The 14190-nt window shown below is 46.3% G+C and overlaps 1 protein-coding gene across 1 annotated transcript in view; it reads right to left on the reverse strand.

Annotated features, from left to right (window-relative positions):
• Window positions 1–1800: 1800 nt before the first annotated feature.
• The window catches only part of SCUBE2 (signal peptide, CUB domain and EGF like domain containing 2), a gene marked incomplete at its 5' end in the record, with an annotated part of 66544 nt that continues 54154 nt past the window's right edge, over window positions 1801–14190 (reverse strand). The window contains 6 exons of the mRNA XM_081154862.1: window positions 1801–3428; window positions 4116–4195; window positions 9755–9907; window positions 11008–11205; window positions 13196–13357; window positions 14003–14170. Of these exons, the coding sequence (XP_081010988.1) occupies window positions 3276–3428; window positions 4116–4195; window positions 9755–9907; window positions 11008–11205; window positions 13196–13357; window positions 14003–14170 (914 nt within the window). The 3' untranslated portion in view covers window positions 1801–3275. The remainder of the gene's footprint in view (window positions 3429–4115; window positions 4196–9754; window positions 9908–11007; window positions 11206–13195; window positions 13358–14002; window positions 14171–14190) is intronic.

A 14190-nucleotide genomic window follows, 5' to 3' on the forward strand; every position in this document is an offset into this window, starting at 1 on the left:
CCATAACTGGCAAGTTCTGCCAGCTGTCACCTGGGAGCTCAGCTGGGATATTGGCAGGGAGACTCGGTTCCTCTCCCCATAGGCTCTCTACAAGTTGCTATGGCTTCCTCAAGGGATGGTGACTGAGAGTTTCCAGTGTGAGTTTCCCAAGGAGAGAAAGTGGAAATTGTCAGTGTCTTAAGCCCTAGTCCGGGAAACTGGTAAGATGTTACTTCTGCCATGTCATCACATGGTCAAGCAGTCACAGAGACCAGATTCAAGGGAAGGGAAGACCCCCAACTTTCCATGGAAGGAGCGTCAGAGAATTTGCAGATAAGCTTTAAAACTGCCAGATGTCCCAAACCTGCTCTTCCCTGTAGTCTTCCCCATCTACCGGTTGCTCAGGCCACGAGGAGTCATCTTGGGTTGACTTTCCCTTCCCCTTCCCTCCAGTCCCCATCAGCAAGTTCTGTTGTCTCCCCCCTGAAACATGCCCAGAATTCTTCTATTCTCTCCTCTTCACGACTACTACCTTAACCCAGACAACTTCATCTCCCCCCGGGATGACTGCTTGCTTGGTTGGTTGCAATAGCTTGTTAACTGCTCTCTGCCTCCATGCCTACTTTCTAAAATCTAGTCTTCATACAAAGGTGTCTTTTAAAAATATAAATCAGATCATCCAGCGCGTCTGCTTAAAATCCCTAAAAGCTTCACAACGTGTTATAATTAAACCTGAATGTCTCATTCTGAATTCAAAAGCCAGACATGCTTTGGAGGCTGGCATGGCTCAGTGGTTGAGAGTCAGCCTATGAACCAGGAGGTCATGGTTCGATTCCTGGTCGGGGCACATGCCCAGGTTGCAGGCTCGATCCCCAGTGGAGGGCGTGCAGGAGGCAGCTGACCAATGATTCTCATCATTGATGTTTCCATCTCTCCCTCTCCCTTTCTTTCTCTGAAATCAATAAACACATATATATTTTTTAAAAGTTAAAAAAGCCAAATGTGCTCTGGCCCATTTACTCCCTGGCCTCATCTCTTACCACTCACCTTCTCACCAGACTGTGATCCACACACATGCTTGCTCCTGCCGGACAGCCTTTGCCCTTGGCTTTCCTCTATCTGGAATCCTCTTCTCAAGGCTGGTTTCTTCTTGCCACTTAGTTTTCAGTTGAAATTCCATTTCCCCAGAGAGGCCATCTATAATCCACAATCCTAAAGTAGTCGTGCAGTCATCTGTTGCATTAACTCATTTTAGGTTTTCAACATAACACTTACTACTAGCTGATACTTTTCATTGGTGATTTATTTGTTTATTTGTCTCTTCCCTCTCAAATGTAAGCTCCATGAGGGTAAGAACCTTGTTTGTCTTGTCACTGTGCATCCGTAGGGCCCAGAAGAGTGCCTAGCCCAGAGCAGATGTTCAATAAATATTTGACTTAGCAAGTGGAACAGCAGCCCCAGCCAGCCTCCCTCCAATAGGACCAGAGCATCAATTCAATGGTTGACTGGTACAGAGAGGAAGCATCAGGGGGCCTCGGTGGCCCGTGCTTGTGCTAGGAGCTCCGCGTTGGGGCATGGGCCTGCTCCTGGAGGCTGCCTCACAGAGACCAGGCTCATGCAGCCTCCTTCCCATTCCCAGCCTTCTTGTGAAATCAGCAATACAGACTCCCACAGCCAGGAGCACAAAGTTACTAACGTGCTTGGACAGGGATGGCCCAGTTTAGCTCACCCCACCTCCACATCGGTCAGTGGTCACTGATTCAGGTTACATTACATTTGAATTTTCATTTTATGGTTAGACTCAGAAATGTAGGCAAAATTCTGGTGTTACAAATTCCAGGTGCTTGTTTTAATGATTTTTTTTTTAAATAAAGAAGTTTAAATTTTGGAAGAGAAATTAGAAAATGGGTATTTAGGGCCCATCCAAATAAAGAAGAAACATTTGATGAGGATTTTTCAAAGGTCATTGTTATTAATAGGTTAAAAAAAACTACTGAGGTGAAAAGTGAGTTCAACAACAATGAAATAGTCTTCATTTTCTTCAAAAATATTTGTTAACCATTTTTTAGTACTTTGGTATAGAGAATTGTATATACAGTTAGTTGTTTACAAAATAACAAAACACTATGGTTATGTGTAGCCAGCCCATTCATTAGGGAAATGGCAGCTTGTTTTATAGAAATCTTTTTTATTTACTGTAATGAGATTTATGCTTATGGATTTAAATTTTTAAAAATTCAATAATATTGAAAATTCAAGTTCATGTGGGCAAGGCCCTGCTGTGCTGACGGAAGGTGAGGTGATTCTGAGATACTTAGAGGCCGGGATCTGTGTAGCTGCTCTGGCAGTGATGTGACCACTAAGAGGTGCTGCTCATGTCCCCAGAGCTGAGTCAGTCTCTGACCTTGGAGAGTGGGGGAGGAAGGCACACATAACAGGCTGGTCCACACAGTGTCCCACCTGGACCTCGGATGCCTGCAGTGGGAAGCCTGATGTGGAAAATAGGACCCTTGGCAGTCCTGACTCGGGGTGTGCGGAATTTCCTTTTCATGAAGGTAGATGATTCTCACCCATCAAGGAGATCACGTCCGACTTGAATGCTCCAGGCCCTGACACTGTGCCCAGCCTTTAGACACTGTGTTTAGAGGCACAGCTGGTGCTGAAACCTGCACTGTGCACTTGCTACAGGTGGAAGCCGGCCACGAGGAAGGTGTCAGTGGGCCTACATTATTATGTCTGAGGAAGTGCTTTCTCTGAGGAGAAAGCTGTGGAGACACAGAGCCCTCCCAGGTCTCAAGTGTAGGGATGGTGCCTAAAGGGCCCTTCCTCCCTCCCTTCCTCCTCCCCTGGTCTGCCTGGTCAGAGCCTGCACCTGGGCACAGAGAGCTTCCTTAAGGAGGGCTGGGCTGGAGGAAGCTGACGTTTCAGAAAAGGCAGCCCCTTTTGTGGTCTCCTTTCCATCCCAGCCCAATTGAGGAGTGAGAACCAGGAAGGACAGGTGAGTCTCAGCTGAGCTGACTGAGGTCCAGCTCAGCCAGCCCTTGATGCATCCAAAACATCTGCCCACAGCAGTGAGAAGCGGGTGAGACTCAAAGCCACTCTCAGTCCACATCCACAATGCTGGGAAAGAAATACCAAGTTCAGTTTACCAAAATATCTGTATTATCTATAAAATTGAACTCTAACGAGTCACTGCTACTGGAAGCAGTGATATCCAACTAGGCTGGCTGCAGAAGCAAACGGCTACGTCCCACCAGCGCCTGGGGAACACGGCACTGCGTGCCATGCGGGCCGGCTCATTTGTAAGGCCTCAAAAACCTGGACACTTTGGAACGTAGCAATCGGATGAAGGATCTTGGAAACATCTCCCGGGACTCCTGGGCTGTGTACTTGAAATAGTTCTGGGGGTGGGCCAGGACATCAAACAGTGCCTTGATCAGCTTCTTATCCTAAAAAGAACAGAATTTTTGTTACTGGGCCAAAATATTTAAACATTCCTACATTTTGCCAATGGAACTATAATGACCCAGTGTTAGGCTGCTCAGCTGAAAAACACTTTGTGAAAATGGTTTTTATCTTCTGATTTTTATCTTTTTTCCAGTTTTTCGTTTTCCTAATTATCCAAAAAAAGCATGTATTACCTTTATAAAGGAAAATTTAATATGTAAAAACTGTTTTCCTTTTCTAAAATGCGTGAGGCACAACATTGGAACATTTGGGGAATATTTATTGGGTTAGTGATGTGTTGAGTGTTGATTGGTAATTACTTATAAGTACCTAAGATTTGGTGAATTTCACCCTTGAAAGATAAAGAGCCAAGAATCTTCAGCTGTTTGGAGAATCAACATGAAAACACAAATTGCTCCTGGCTTGGATTTATGATGAACAAGTTTCCCACTGCTCCTCCGCCACACGTTTCCAAATTAAAAAATACAACTTCACTTGACAACACTAAGGACAGCCTCCTGATTTTTAAAAAAACAAACAAAGTCTGGTGAAGCTATAAAACTGAGCTCAGCCCAGAGCAGACTCCGTGTCTGAGAGGCAGCCACATGGAGCAAGAGGAAAACTTCCCTCCGGTGATGCCTGGGGAGCCCTGGGGATGGCTGCCGAATCCACCTTAAGTACATACTTACCTTAAGTATTTCCTGATGGTTCTCAGAAGCATAGAGCCTGCCATCTCGAACTATGTCTTCAATGAGTTCCTGGTAATCCTCTGTTGGAATAAAGGACATATGTTGTGTTGTATGATTTAGTTATTTCCAAACGCTTTCTTTCATTTTTTACAAGGTTCTGAGAAATGCCCCTTCTGCAGCTGCTAACAGGACAGTGGCCACCCTGGCACTGAGAAGGCAATCAGAAGAGAGCCCCCTCGGACTCCCCTACCACACCCTCTCACCTACCATCTTCTGCACCCATCTTCCCTGTTCCGTCTTCCTTCAGATAAACCCTCTGTGCGTCCGGTCAAGGCCCTCCCTCCACCTTGCTCACACTCCATCTTCTCTCACCAAACCAAGGGCATTGTTCCAGGAATTCTGCCCTTTTTTCCCTGGATGATAAAATTTTCTCTCTCTACTGGTCTTTTCCATCAGCATGCAAATATACTGTTATGTCTCCACTAAAAATTAAAAAAAAAGTCCTTCTCTTGACCTCATTTCTCCCTCCAGCATCCATCCTATGTCTCTGTTCCCCTTTGTAGCAAAACTCTTCGAAAGAATTGCCAACATTCACTGTCTCTCTGATTCTTCTCCTTTCTTTCTCTCCCAAATGCAGTCCACTAAAGCTTTGCCTTCCACCACTCCCTGAAAATCACTTGTCAAAATCACCAATGACCTTTATGTTGCTAAATCCCAAAGGTCAACTCCCGGTCCTCATCGTCTTTGATGCGTCAGTAGCATTTGACCTGGCCAGTCACCCCTCCTCCTGACCCACTTCTTCACTCTGCTTCCAGGTCGTCACGCTCTTTGGTTTTCCTCCTACCCCACTGGTTTCTCCGTCTGAAGCTCAGCGTTTGGTTGTGAACTCTTCTCTGTCTATACTCACTCCCTGGTGAGCTCATCCAGGCTCATGGCTCTTCTCTTCCTCTCTACTTTTCTCCCTTCTCCCTGACTCCCTTTTTTTTCTATCCTCACTTGAGGATATTTTTTCCATTGCTTTTCAGAGAGAGGAGAAAGGAGAGAGAGAGAGAGAGAAACATCAATGTGACAGAGACACATCGACTGGTTGCCTCCCGAATGCCCCCCGACCAGGGCCAGGGATTGAGCCTGCAACCAAGGTATGTGCCCTTGGCCAGAATTGAACCCGGGACCCTTCAGTTTGAGGGCTGACACTCTAACCACTGAGCAACTGGCAAGGATGCTTTCCTTCCTTTTTTCTCTCTGTTCTTATATTATGTAAAACAATCAAGCTTCTTACCTATCTAGCAAGACTCTTCTCCCTCCCTTTTTTTTTTTTAAAAAAAATATATCTTTATTGATTTCAGAGAGAAGAAAGGAGAGGGAGAGAGACAGAAACATCAATGATGAGAGAGCCATTGATCTCACAACCCGGGCATGTGCCCTGACCGGGAATCGAACCCCGATCGCCTGGATCCTAGGTCGACGCTCAAAACCTGAGCCACACCCGGCCGGGCTCTCCCTCCCTTTTTTTAATGGGATTGGGGGCGCAGGGAAAATCTGGCTAGCTGGAGAAGCTATGTTCATTTTCTCATTAATGATTTTAGGTCCTGACATACACATTAAATGCAGAGCACACGATGTGAGACTTCTCCAAATGTAACCCCCCATTCAAAGTCTGGTCTATTTCCTACTGTCACAATTCAAATCAAGCACATGCAAAACACAATCTTTTTTAAATTCCAGGCAAAAAAAAAAAAAGCCTTTTTATATGCATATCATGTGCAACAAAAACAAACAAATCATAAGAACATCACTGGAACTGTGTGGGAGGAACTCCTGAAGAGTTTCTCCTACTCAAGTGATGGTAAACGGAAATTAATAGTATGCTGATCCTAACTACTAATTCAACACATGCACAGGGCCACTCGTACTCTATTCGTGTGGTATCTTCTTCTTTTATTTCAGTGAATATAAAATATGAGTAAGGGCTGGAGAGGAAAAAGGAGCCACCTACTAAACCTGACAAGCTCAGGGAAGTTCTGCATGGCAGCCTTATAAACTCAGAGACCAAAAGTAACCACAAGGGATGTCTGAACAGAAAACTTCCTAACTAAAAGCGAGTCCTGGGGGGCAGTCACATGCTAGGCCTGTAGCTTCCTTGACAAAGGTCAATCTTTACCTTTACTGAGCCTGTCTATTGTCTTTTTGCATCTATGATAACATACCCTTGTGTAATGTCCCTTTTTCCAGACCCCTCAGGGCACACCAACCCCTCACTATTATCTTGTTCCACTGTAAATGTTCATTATTAACCATCCTGTGCCCAGCCATGTAAGAGAAGTATTTATCTCTCCATTTTACCCAATCTCAGAGGTCTCCCTGCTTAGCTTTCTCCCACCCCCCTAATAATCTACCACCAATGGATTTCAGGTAACCCTCCTTACGCCTTCTTCTTTGACTGTGATGTATAAAGGAAACTGCAAAACTGCATTCTCCCGAGCATTTTCTCAGTCCATTGAGATTTTGCTTCCCAGCAGTTGCCATCAGTTTGGCTCAAATAAACTCACAAAAGTTCTCTCCAGGTTTGGACGTGTCTTGCGTGGGCAGGGCACGTGTTACCTGTCCTGAGTCCCTCTGCTGCAGAGTCTCTACCTGAAAGGACCAGCTCCTTTTGGCGATGGGCATCCCCATGGGGAACACCAGTGCTGTGCTGTGTTCTGGCATCGGAGAGAACGGCAGAGCTGTTCGCCACTATACCAAATGCTTCCAGACCACTATCTTTAAAAAAAATATTTCCTCTGCTTTTAAGAACTACTGTTATCTCCTCGCTTGCTCTCACTGTCCTGAGAAAAGCAGTCGGCTGTTGCAGGTAAAAATTCAGGCCCTGGAGTCCCAAAGACCTCTGCAACTTTTTCCTGCTATAACCTCAGACAGTTGCTCAAATCTTCCAGCCCTAGTGGCCTCAACTGTAAAATCAGCACAGAAGCATGTCTACTCCGTGGGTGACTGTGAGGAATGTGCTGTCAAAGGTACGTGCGCATACCTGGTACTCGGCGACGCTCAGCCCATATCCGTCATGATGATAGTTTCCCTGTTCTCCCGAGGTCAGTGGGATTGTCTGTGGGAAGTAGCCTCATCTACCTATTCTAAATGTGATTTCTGTTCTTTAGGCTTGGAAACCAATTATCAAACTTGCTGAATTATATGTTTTTTAAAAAGAGATTAAGTAGGCTCTGAGTGAAGAGCTAAAAGGCTCTCTCCATGGCCAAAGCAGCCGTTTTCAACTATTTTCTGCTATGCCATGTGCAAGACACCCTCTTGGGGGCCTAACCAGGATTCTATGTAATTTCACCTGGTTCTTTATCTGAATAAAAAAAAATCGGGATGGTTTCTTCTGTCACAAAGACGGATTTGGGAACAGCCAGGTTAAGTATGTGAGCCTTGGTGACACTTATTCTGGTGTTTCTGTGTCCTTCTTGGTTCCTTCTTGATTACAGATGGGGGAGGTGGTCAGCTGGCTGCTTTCAGGTAGATGAGGCACTCTGTCCCTCAGCAGAGCCACGTGGGAGGCACCTGTGTCCACCTAGGAGTCTGACACTAAGAACCCTTGTCTTGGGTTTGACACGGTTTCAGGCAGAGGGAGGACAATCCTACCTTTTGGAACGTGTTAGAAAGAAACCATGTGAAGTGTTTTAAGGAAATCCACACAGTATTGTAGTTCCAAAAGACCTACTTTTGGCACCTGTCTATACACCTTCAGTGTCCACTGTAAGAGTAGATCTACCTTTCTGAGTTTGGCACTCAAAGCTCCTCCCGGCCTAACCCCGCCCCCTTGTAATCTCATCTCTCACCGCTAAGCCCCATGCACCCTGCCAACTGGCCAAATCATCGGTCCCCACACACGCCAGGCACCTCATCCTCTGGCCTATGCCATTCCCTCTTCCTGAATGTTCTTCTTCCCATTTATTTTTTAAAAAAACAAAACTTGTATGTTCTTTCAAGACCCAAATCTTTTGAAACTTTGCTCTATTCTTTCCAAAAATCACCATATAAAATTAACTGCTGCCCCTTCTTCTGTCCTCCCACAGAGCTTTGTACACACCTCATTATAGCATCTGTGACAATATATACTAATCATGTTGTCTCCAGCACTCAGTCCAATGCCTGGCACAGTGGATGCTCATTAAATATTGGTTGGATGGATGAATGAGTGAGCTCACAAATGAACAGGTAATGCTTTCCCCACTAGATTATGAGGTTCTCCAGGACAAGGTCCATTTTGCATTCCTAGTAAATGTTTGTCAACCAAGTCTCAGAGATGGCTAGGGCCCCAGGGCTCACATAGGCCACCCCTTTATTTAACAAGAAGAAAATGAAACCTGAGAAGTCACCTGATTCGCCCAAAATCACATAGTCAGTTAGTGGCAGAGACAGGGCCAGAAGTTGCATCTTCCCCTTTCCCCCTCAGGATTCTGTTTAATAAAAGCAACAATCATAATACACTGATATTTATTGAGCATTTACTATGTGCTGGGCACTGCACCAAATCCATTAGAAATTATACCATTGAGCTCTTACATTAAGTTTAATGATTACCATCACTTACACATTAAGAAAACGAGGCTTAGAGATGGTAACATACACAAAGCCCCGGAAGAGATTATACCCAGGCTGGCTGACAAATACCCATGCTGTCACCCACCAAGCTATGCTCACTTTTATTTTATTTATTATTTTGTAGTTCTGAAAATATGTAATCTTTATTTTTGTTAAATTATAAAAATCAGATCAAAGACTAGAAGATAGTTAGCATGCAAATGTTACATATTTTACTTTATGTTTGTTTAGCAACTTTAGCAAAATGTTGTCACATAAATCTTATGCATACTTGCCTATAAGGTAGGTTAAAAAAAGTACTATAATCCCTGTTAAATGTGGGTAAAGGCAGGGATCCAGAATGGCTCGTCTAGAGCCATCCAATGAATTAGAAAATCTGTGCTAGAACCTGTATCTTATTACTCCAAATTACACGTTTAGATTGAAACTGGGGAAATTATGAATATCTTATTTATAGTAATAATTAAATATGAATGTGTACAGCGAAAACTATTTAACTTCTTCATAAACTGCTTAATTTCAAAGACAGTTATTATCTTATAAATAAATATGTGTTTCAAAATTTTGATTCAGTGAAAAGTGTAAGTCTGAGCACAAGCAATAGAACCCTGTCGAAGCAGTTTAGTCTCAGTGCTGACTAAACTGGAGGAATAAACTAAAAATCAGATGTCTTTATTTTTTTCTAGCCTAAGCAGAATGGTCTGTCTTTGTAATCTTTTAAAAATAATGCTGATCTATGGATCTCTGCCTGTAACAGAATGGAAATCTTATGGATTAGGTTTTCTCTGTCTTGAGCCACAGAAGGAAATACAGGCTCACTTTTATTTCTTTTCTAAAACATCTTTTCATCCTGTAGTCATTGTCCCCAGATGCTTGTTTAAAATTTGGCACTTGTGAGTCAGTGATGTCCTTTCTCCGTGCCCTGCCTGACTTTCTGAGCGTGTGTGTGTCAGGGAGCCACCAGCTGGCCCCGAAGTTGGTTCTATTCAAAGAAGAGAAGCTCCTTCCACAGCCGGCAGCCTGAGCTTCACAGCGCTTACCATCGTATGTCACGTATGGCACCTGGAACCCTCGGGCACTGTTCCCCTCATTGGATTTGAACTGAATCCACAGCTTCTTTGACCTGGAGGTGAAGGCGATGGGGCGTTCGTAGGTCTGGCAGGTCTCGTACGTGGTCACAGAGTTGGAAGAAGCTGCCAAGGGAAGTTGGAGAGGGTGGGGTTCAAGATCATCACTGAGCAGGCAGACAATGGACACTCATCTTTTCAAATGCTCACACATTAAACGAGTTGTGCTCTAGAGCTCTTCGGGCCCAGCTGAGCCATCCTAAGGGCCAAAGGCCTGGGAATGGAGTAGATGCATCTGGCGATGTGGCCCCCAAGGAGGCTAACTGAAAGGCCACCGCCAGGCACTCTGTGCAGGGGCTGAGGAGGGGCCTGCCATAATCTAGTAATTATCACCACCATTCACTGCGCACCTCTGGGACCAGGCAGTGTGGTACTAACCCTCTGAAAACCATAGGAAGTTTGTACAGTTGTTACCTGACCGGGGGCAGTATGTGGAAAAGTCAGGCAGGATTCAAACCCACACCTGACTTCAGGCATTGCAACCACCAATAAGAATAGCAAATACTTACATAGTAGCTCCATGTGTCAGTATTTTTCTAACTGCTTTATGAATATGAACTGATTTATTCCTCATGATAACCCTATGAGGTAGCAACTGTTATTATCCCCATTTTAACAGATGAGGAAACTGAGGCACAGAAAATCCGGAATGTATGTCCAAGGCCACAGAACTCCCAAGAGGGGGAGCTGGGATTGGGGTCCAGGCAGTCTGGCTGCAGAGCCCACTCACACTCTGCCTATTAGCTGTGTTAATGGCAGCATCCCTATGGACACTGGGTCATGTGTCAGGATGGGGGGGTCCTTCCTGGCTGGACTATGCCCTTTGCCCCGGTCAGTCCCCAAGCTATGAGTTGCTCCCAGGGCGAAGCAAGTGTTTGAGGCCAGCTCCGCATGAGCTTCACTGGCTCTCTGTGTCTTGCAGAAGAGGGTCCCCAGTGAGCAGAGGAAAAGACTGACCTGCAGGAACCCCACCACCTCTGGGGTTCAGCAAGAGGCCTCAATGTGGGGCTTTTGTCGAAATTTTATTTCTTGGCAAACTCTAAAAACTCCTGTCCCATCTCTCTTCTAATGCGAAGCTAGGCCTGGTTCTCACACTGCAAGCTGGGAGCACGCCATGAGGCTCCCCAGCCGGCTTTAGAAGGGAGGGGAGTGGAGGGAGCACGCACAGGTTTTCCGCATCACCAGGTAGTCTCCGCACTCGTCCTCTATGGGCAGGAAGATCTCGGGGACCACGATCAAGATGCGGCGCTTGGGGGGCGGGTTGATGGTCCACGTGCACTCCGTGTTGGCCGGGTAATTGCCTGGGTAGTTCGGGGATTCAATGTATCCGGTGAAATCCCCCAGCTCCCCTCCACATCTTCTGTCTGGAAGAGAAAATGTCATGAGCTATGAAAGCACAGCGCAGTCGTCACTCTGCAACGGCCACCACAGCTTGGCTGAAGAGAACCACGGCGTCCCTGGTGCCATCAAGGCTTAGGGCCTGGAGACTATACCACCTAGGACTGAGTTTGTCCTGTAGTGCCCAAGATCCCCTCTGGGAGCCCAACTACATCAAGTCCCCATGCAGAGCTCATCCCTTTTAGTTCCTGGCACTGTTTTCTCATTAACTTGAAAGCGCTCAAGGTCAGGGTCAGGCGTTTGTGAGACAAAAGGACAACTTTAGTTTTCAACATTTTGTTTACTGAGTGCAAGTGCCAGGGACCCATGACACAGAACTAGGCCTGTTGAAACAGGGAGAACAGAACTTGCGGCTCAGTGGAGGATGCCTGACCCTTCCCTAGGATCTTTGATGAAGACATGACAGCCATTTCCTTTCTCTTTCCTCTCTGGCCAAGACCACGTTTTATTTTTAAATGGGAAAGAGATTGCTTATCAGTCAGTATGGGGCCAGCTGGATACTCACCCCTGGCACCAAAGGCAAGAAACATACACACTTGGTACACACACACACATGCACACGCACAGGCACACACTCCACCTCAGCCAAGTCTTCATTCACTGAATCTCTACTCATCCAACAAATGTTATAAAAAAAACTCAGGGATCAGAAATGAGAAAGACACAATCCTTGCCCTCAAGGTGTTTATTGTTTAAAACTATCAAGTGAACCTACGCAAGAGAAGATATTGAAGGAGTTTACTTTTCCCCCTCTAATTGCAATAGGAATGTATTATTCCCAGTAGAAAAATAAATAAATAGGTTTTCCTTCCTGGAAGAGAAGAGGGGCAGCAAAGAGCCATGGAGGTGAGAAAACTGCCTTCAAGCCTGCGTGGCTTCGGACCAACAAAGGCCCCGCGTGTGGGAGCACAAGGAAACAGACTTCACCTCGGTGTTGGGAAGGATCTTGTAGCACCGTGAATGGCCCCACGTCTAATCCACCAACAATCTAGGATATCACGAGAGTAGTAAGCTTCTTGTCATAGCAGGTATTCAAGAAGAAACCAGAGGGCTACTTGTGAGGACATCGTTAAAAAGGACTTCACTGGGACAGAGAGAAAACTGGATAACCTTCCAATCAAAACTCAAATGACTCACTGCCCCCTTCAGTCCCAAACTCCTCCAGTTCGGGGAAGCCTCCTTGCTCGCCTACATTGCCGTGCTAATAATACTATATCAGCTGAAATTTACTTTATTAGAGCATTTTACGCACTGGTTAAAAACCAATCAACCAACCCCATAATAAGTCATTGAATGATTTGCTTCCTCATTTTCATAAAATACAAATCAAACTCTTAGTGTGGGTTGAGGACTTTCCTTCCTGGTCAACGTCAGACTCCATTCATTATATTCCATGATCAGGTTCAGGGGGCTCCTCCCTAAAAATCTTTACTCTTCTGAGGCTGTGCTCCCTCCGAGCTACTCTCTTGGGCATCGGGCTCTTTCTCCTGCTCTGCCCCATCCTCCCCATCAAACCTTCCATGCTCTCCAGACACCTTTCCTCAGCTCTGCAGACAGAACAAATTGCTCCCTCCTTTGCAATCCCACAGCCTGTGCTGCCCATAAGGACAGGGACCTGTTCTGCTTGGAGTGCCTGGCACATAGCAGTCCTCAAACAATGCTGGCTGCACAGGGCTGAACTGAATTTATGGCAAGTATGGCCTGTAAGTGCACCTGGAGAAGTAGCCAGGATCAAAAGAGGTGGCTCCCTAGGGACCAAGATCTGCTCTCCTGTGCTGGTCTGCAGAGTCATGAGCTGGGCTCACGTCTACATGGTTCTGAATGAACCTGGGAGAAAACACACACACACACACACACACACACACACACACACACACACACACACACCCCGCCCCCAGGCGGACCCGGGCACCGGCCATCGCAATCAGGACTGAAAAGCCTTAGAGAGAAACCTACTTTTACACTGGGTTATGTTTGTGGAGCCATCAAAGTCAGTCGTTGTATTTCCTGGGCAAGAAACACAATTATTTTTTCCAAATTCAGGCTGATAAGTTCCTGCTGGGCAGCGAATACATCGGTGAGTGGTGGTGTTGTAGAAATGTCCAGGCGAACATTGAACTGTGGGGCGTGGAGGGTGGAGAGAATGAAAAAAGAGAGACTATTTTCATCCAGTGCAACATAAAAGGTTTCACAGTTCGTGTAATAAATTTTTATCCCAAAGGAAGTACTGCTTTCTTACTAATCCGGGGCTAATCAACACTTAATTCCCTAAATAGCCAGCTTGGGTGGGACTTGTGACTCATGTCTGAGAAAAATGCAAAGGGAACAAAGTGCGGGTGTATCTTCAAAGAGTTTATGGGCCGTGCAGAGTCAGGCATAAACAGTCACAACCCGAGTCTCCGAATGTGAGTACTGAGGGTGCAGAACTGACACTGGGTGTGGAGCTGGGTTCCTCTTGTTTGGGGGATGGGGGTGCAACTCTAGGTAAGGCTGGGAGGAAGGAGCTGAGGAACCCTGTGTATACCTGCTTGTCTCTCCCTGGTTGTCCCTGCAGTCAGCCCTGTCTGAAGGGGTCCAGGTGTCTTGGAGGAGACCATGCTCCCTGCACATCCGGCAGGGATGGATGGAGCAGGACCTGACCCTGGCCACTGGGGCACCATACAGGGCACCTCTGGGCTGGGCTTGATGGGAGCTTAATCAGGCTCCCATGGTTCTGAAAGGGGAAATTCAGTTCTGGAAAAAGGCAAGCTGCCGCGTCCTCACCTCTCGTTTCGCAGTCCTGGAAGGAAGTGGCTCCCAGGTGTTTGGTGGGGAGGCCTCCCCCACAGGAGAAGCAGGAGGTGCGGCCGGCTTCAGGCTGGAATGTGCCCAGGGCACAGAGCTGGCAGGGGGCAAAGCCATCCGCAGAATATTCACCAGGTTGACACAGACCTGGGGGACCAATGACCCTA

This window comes from Miniopterus schreibersii, assembly GCF_964146895.1.
Source record: "Miniopterus schreibersii genome assembly, chromosome: 12".
NCBI classification, from domain to species: Eukaryota; Metazoa; Chordata; class Mammalia; order Chiroptera; family Miniopteridae; genus Miniopterus; species Miniopterus schreibersii.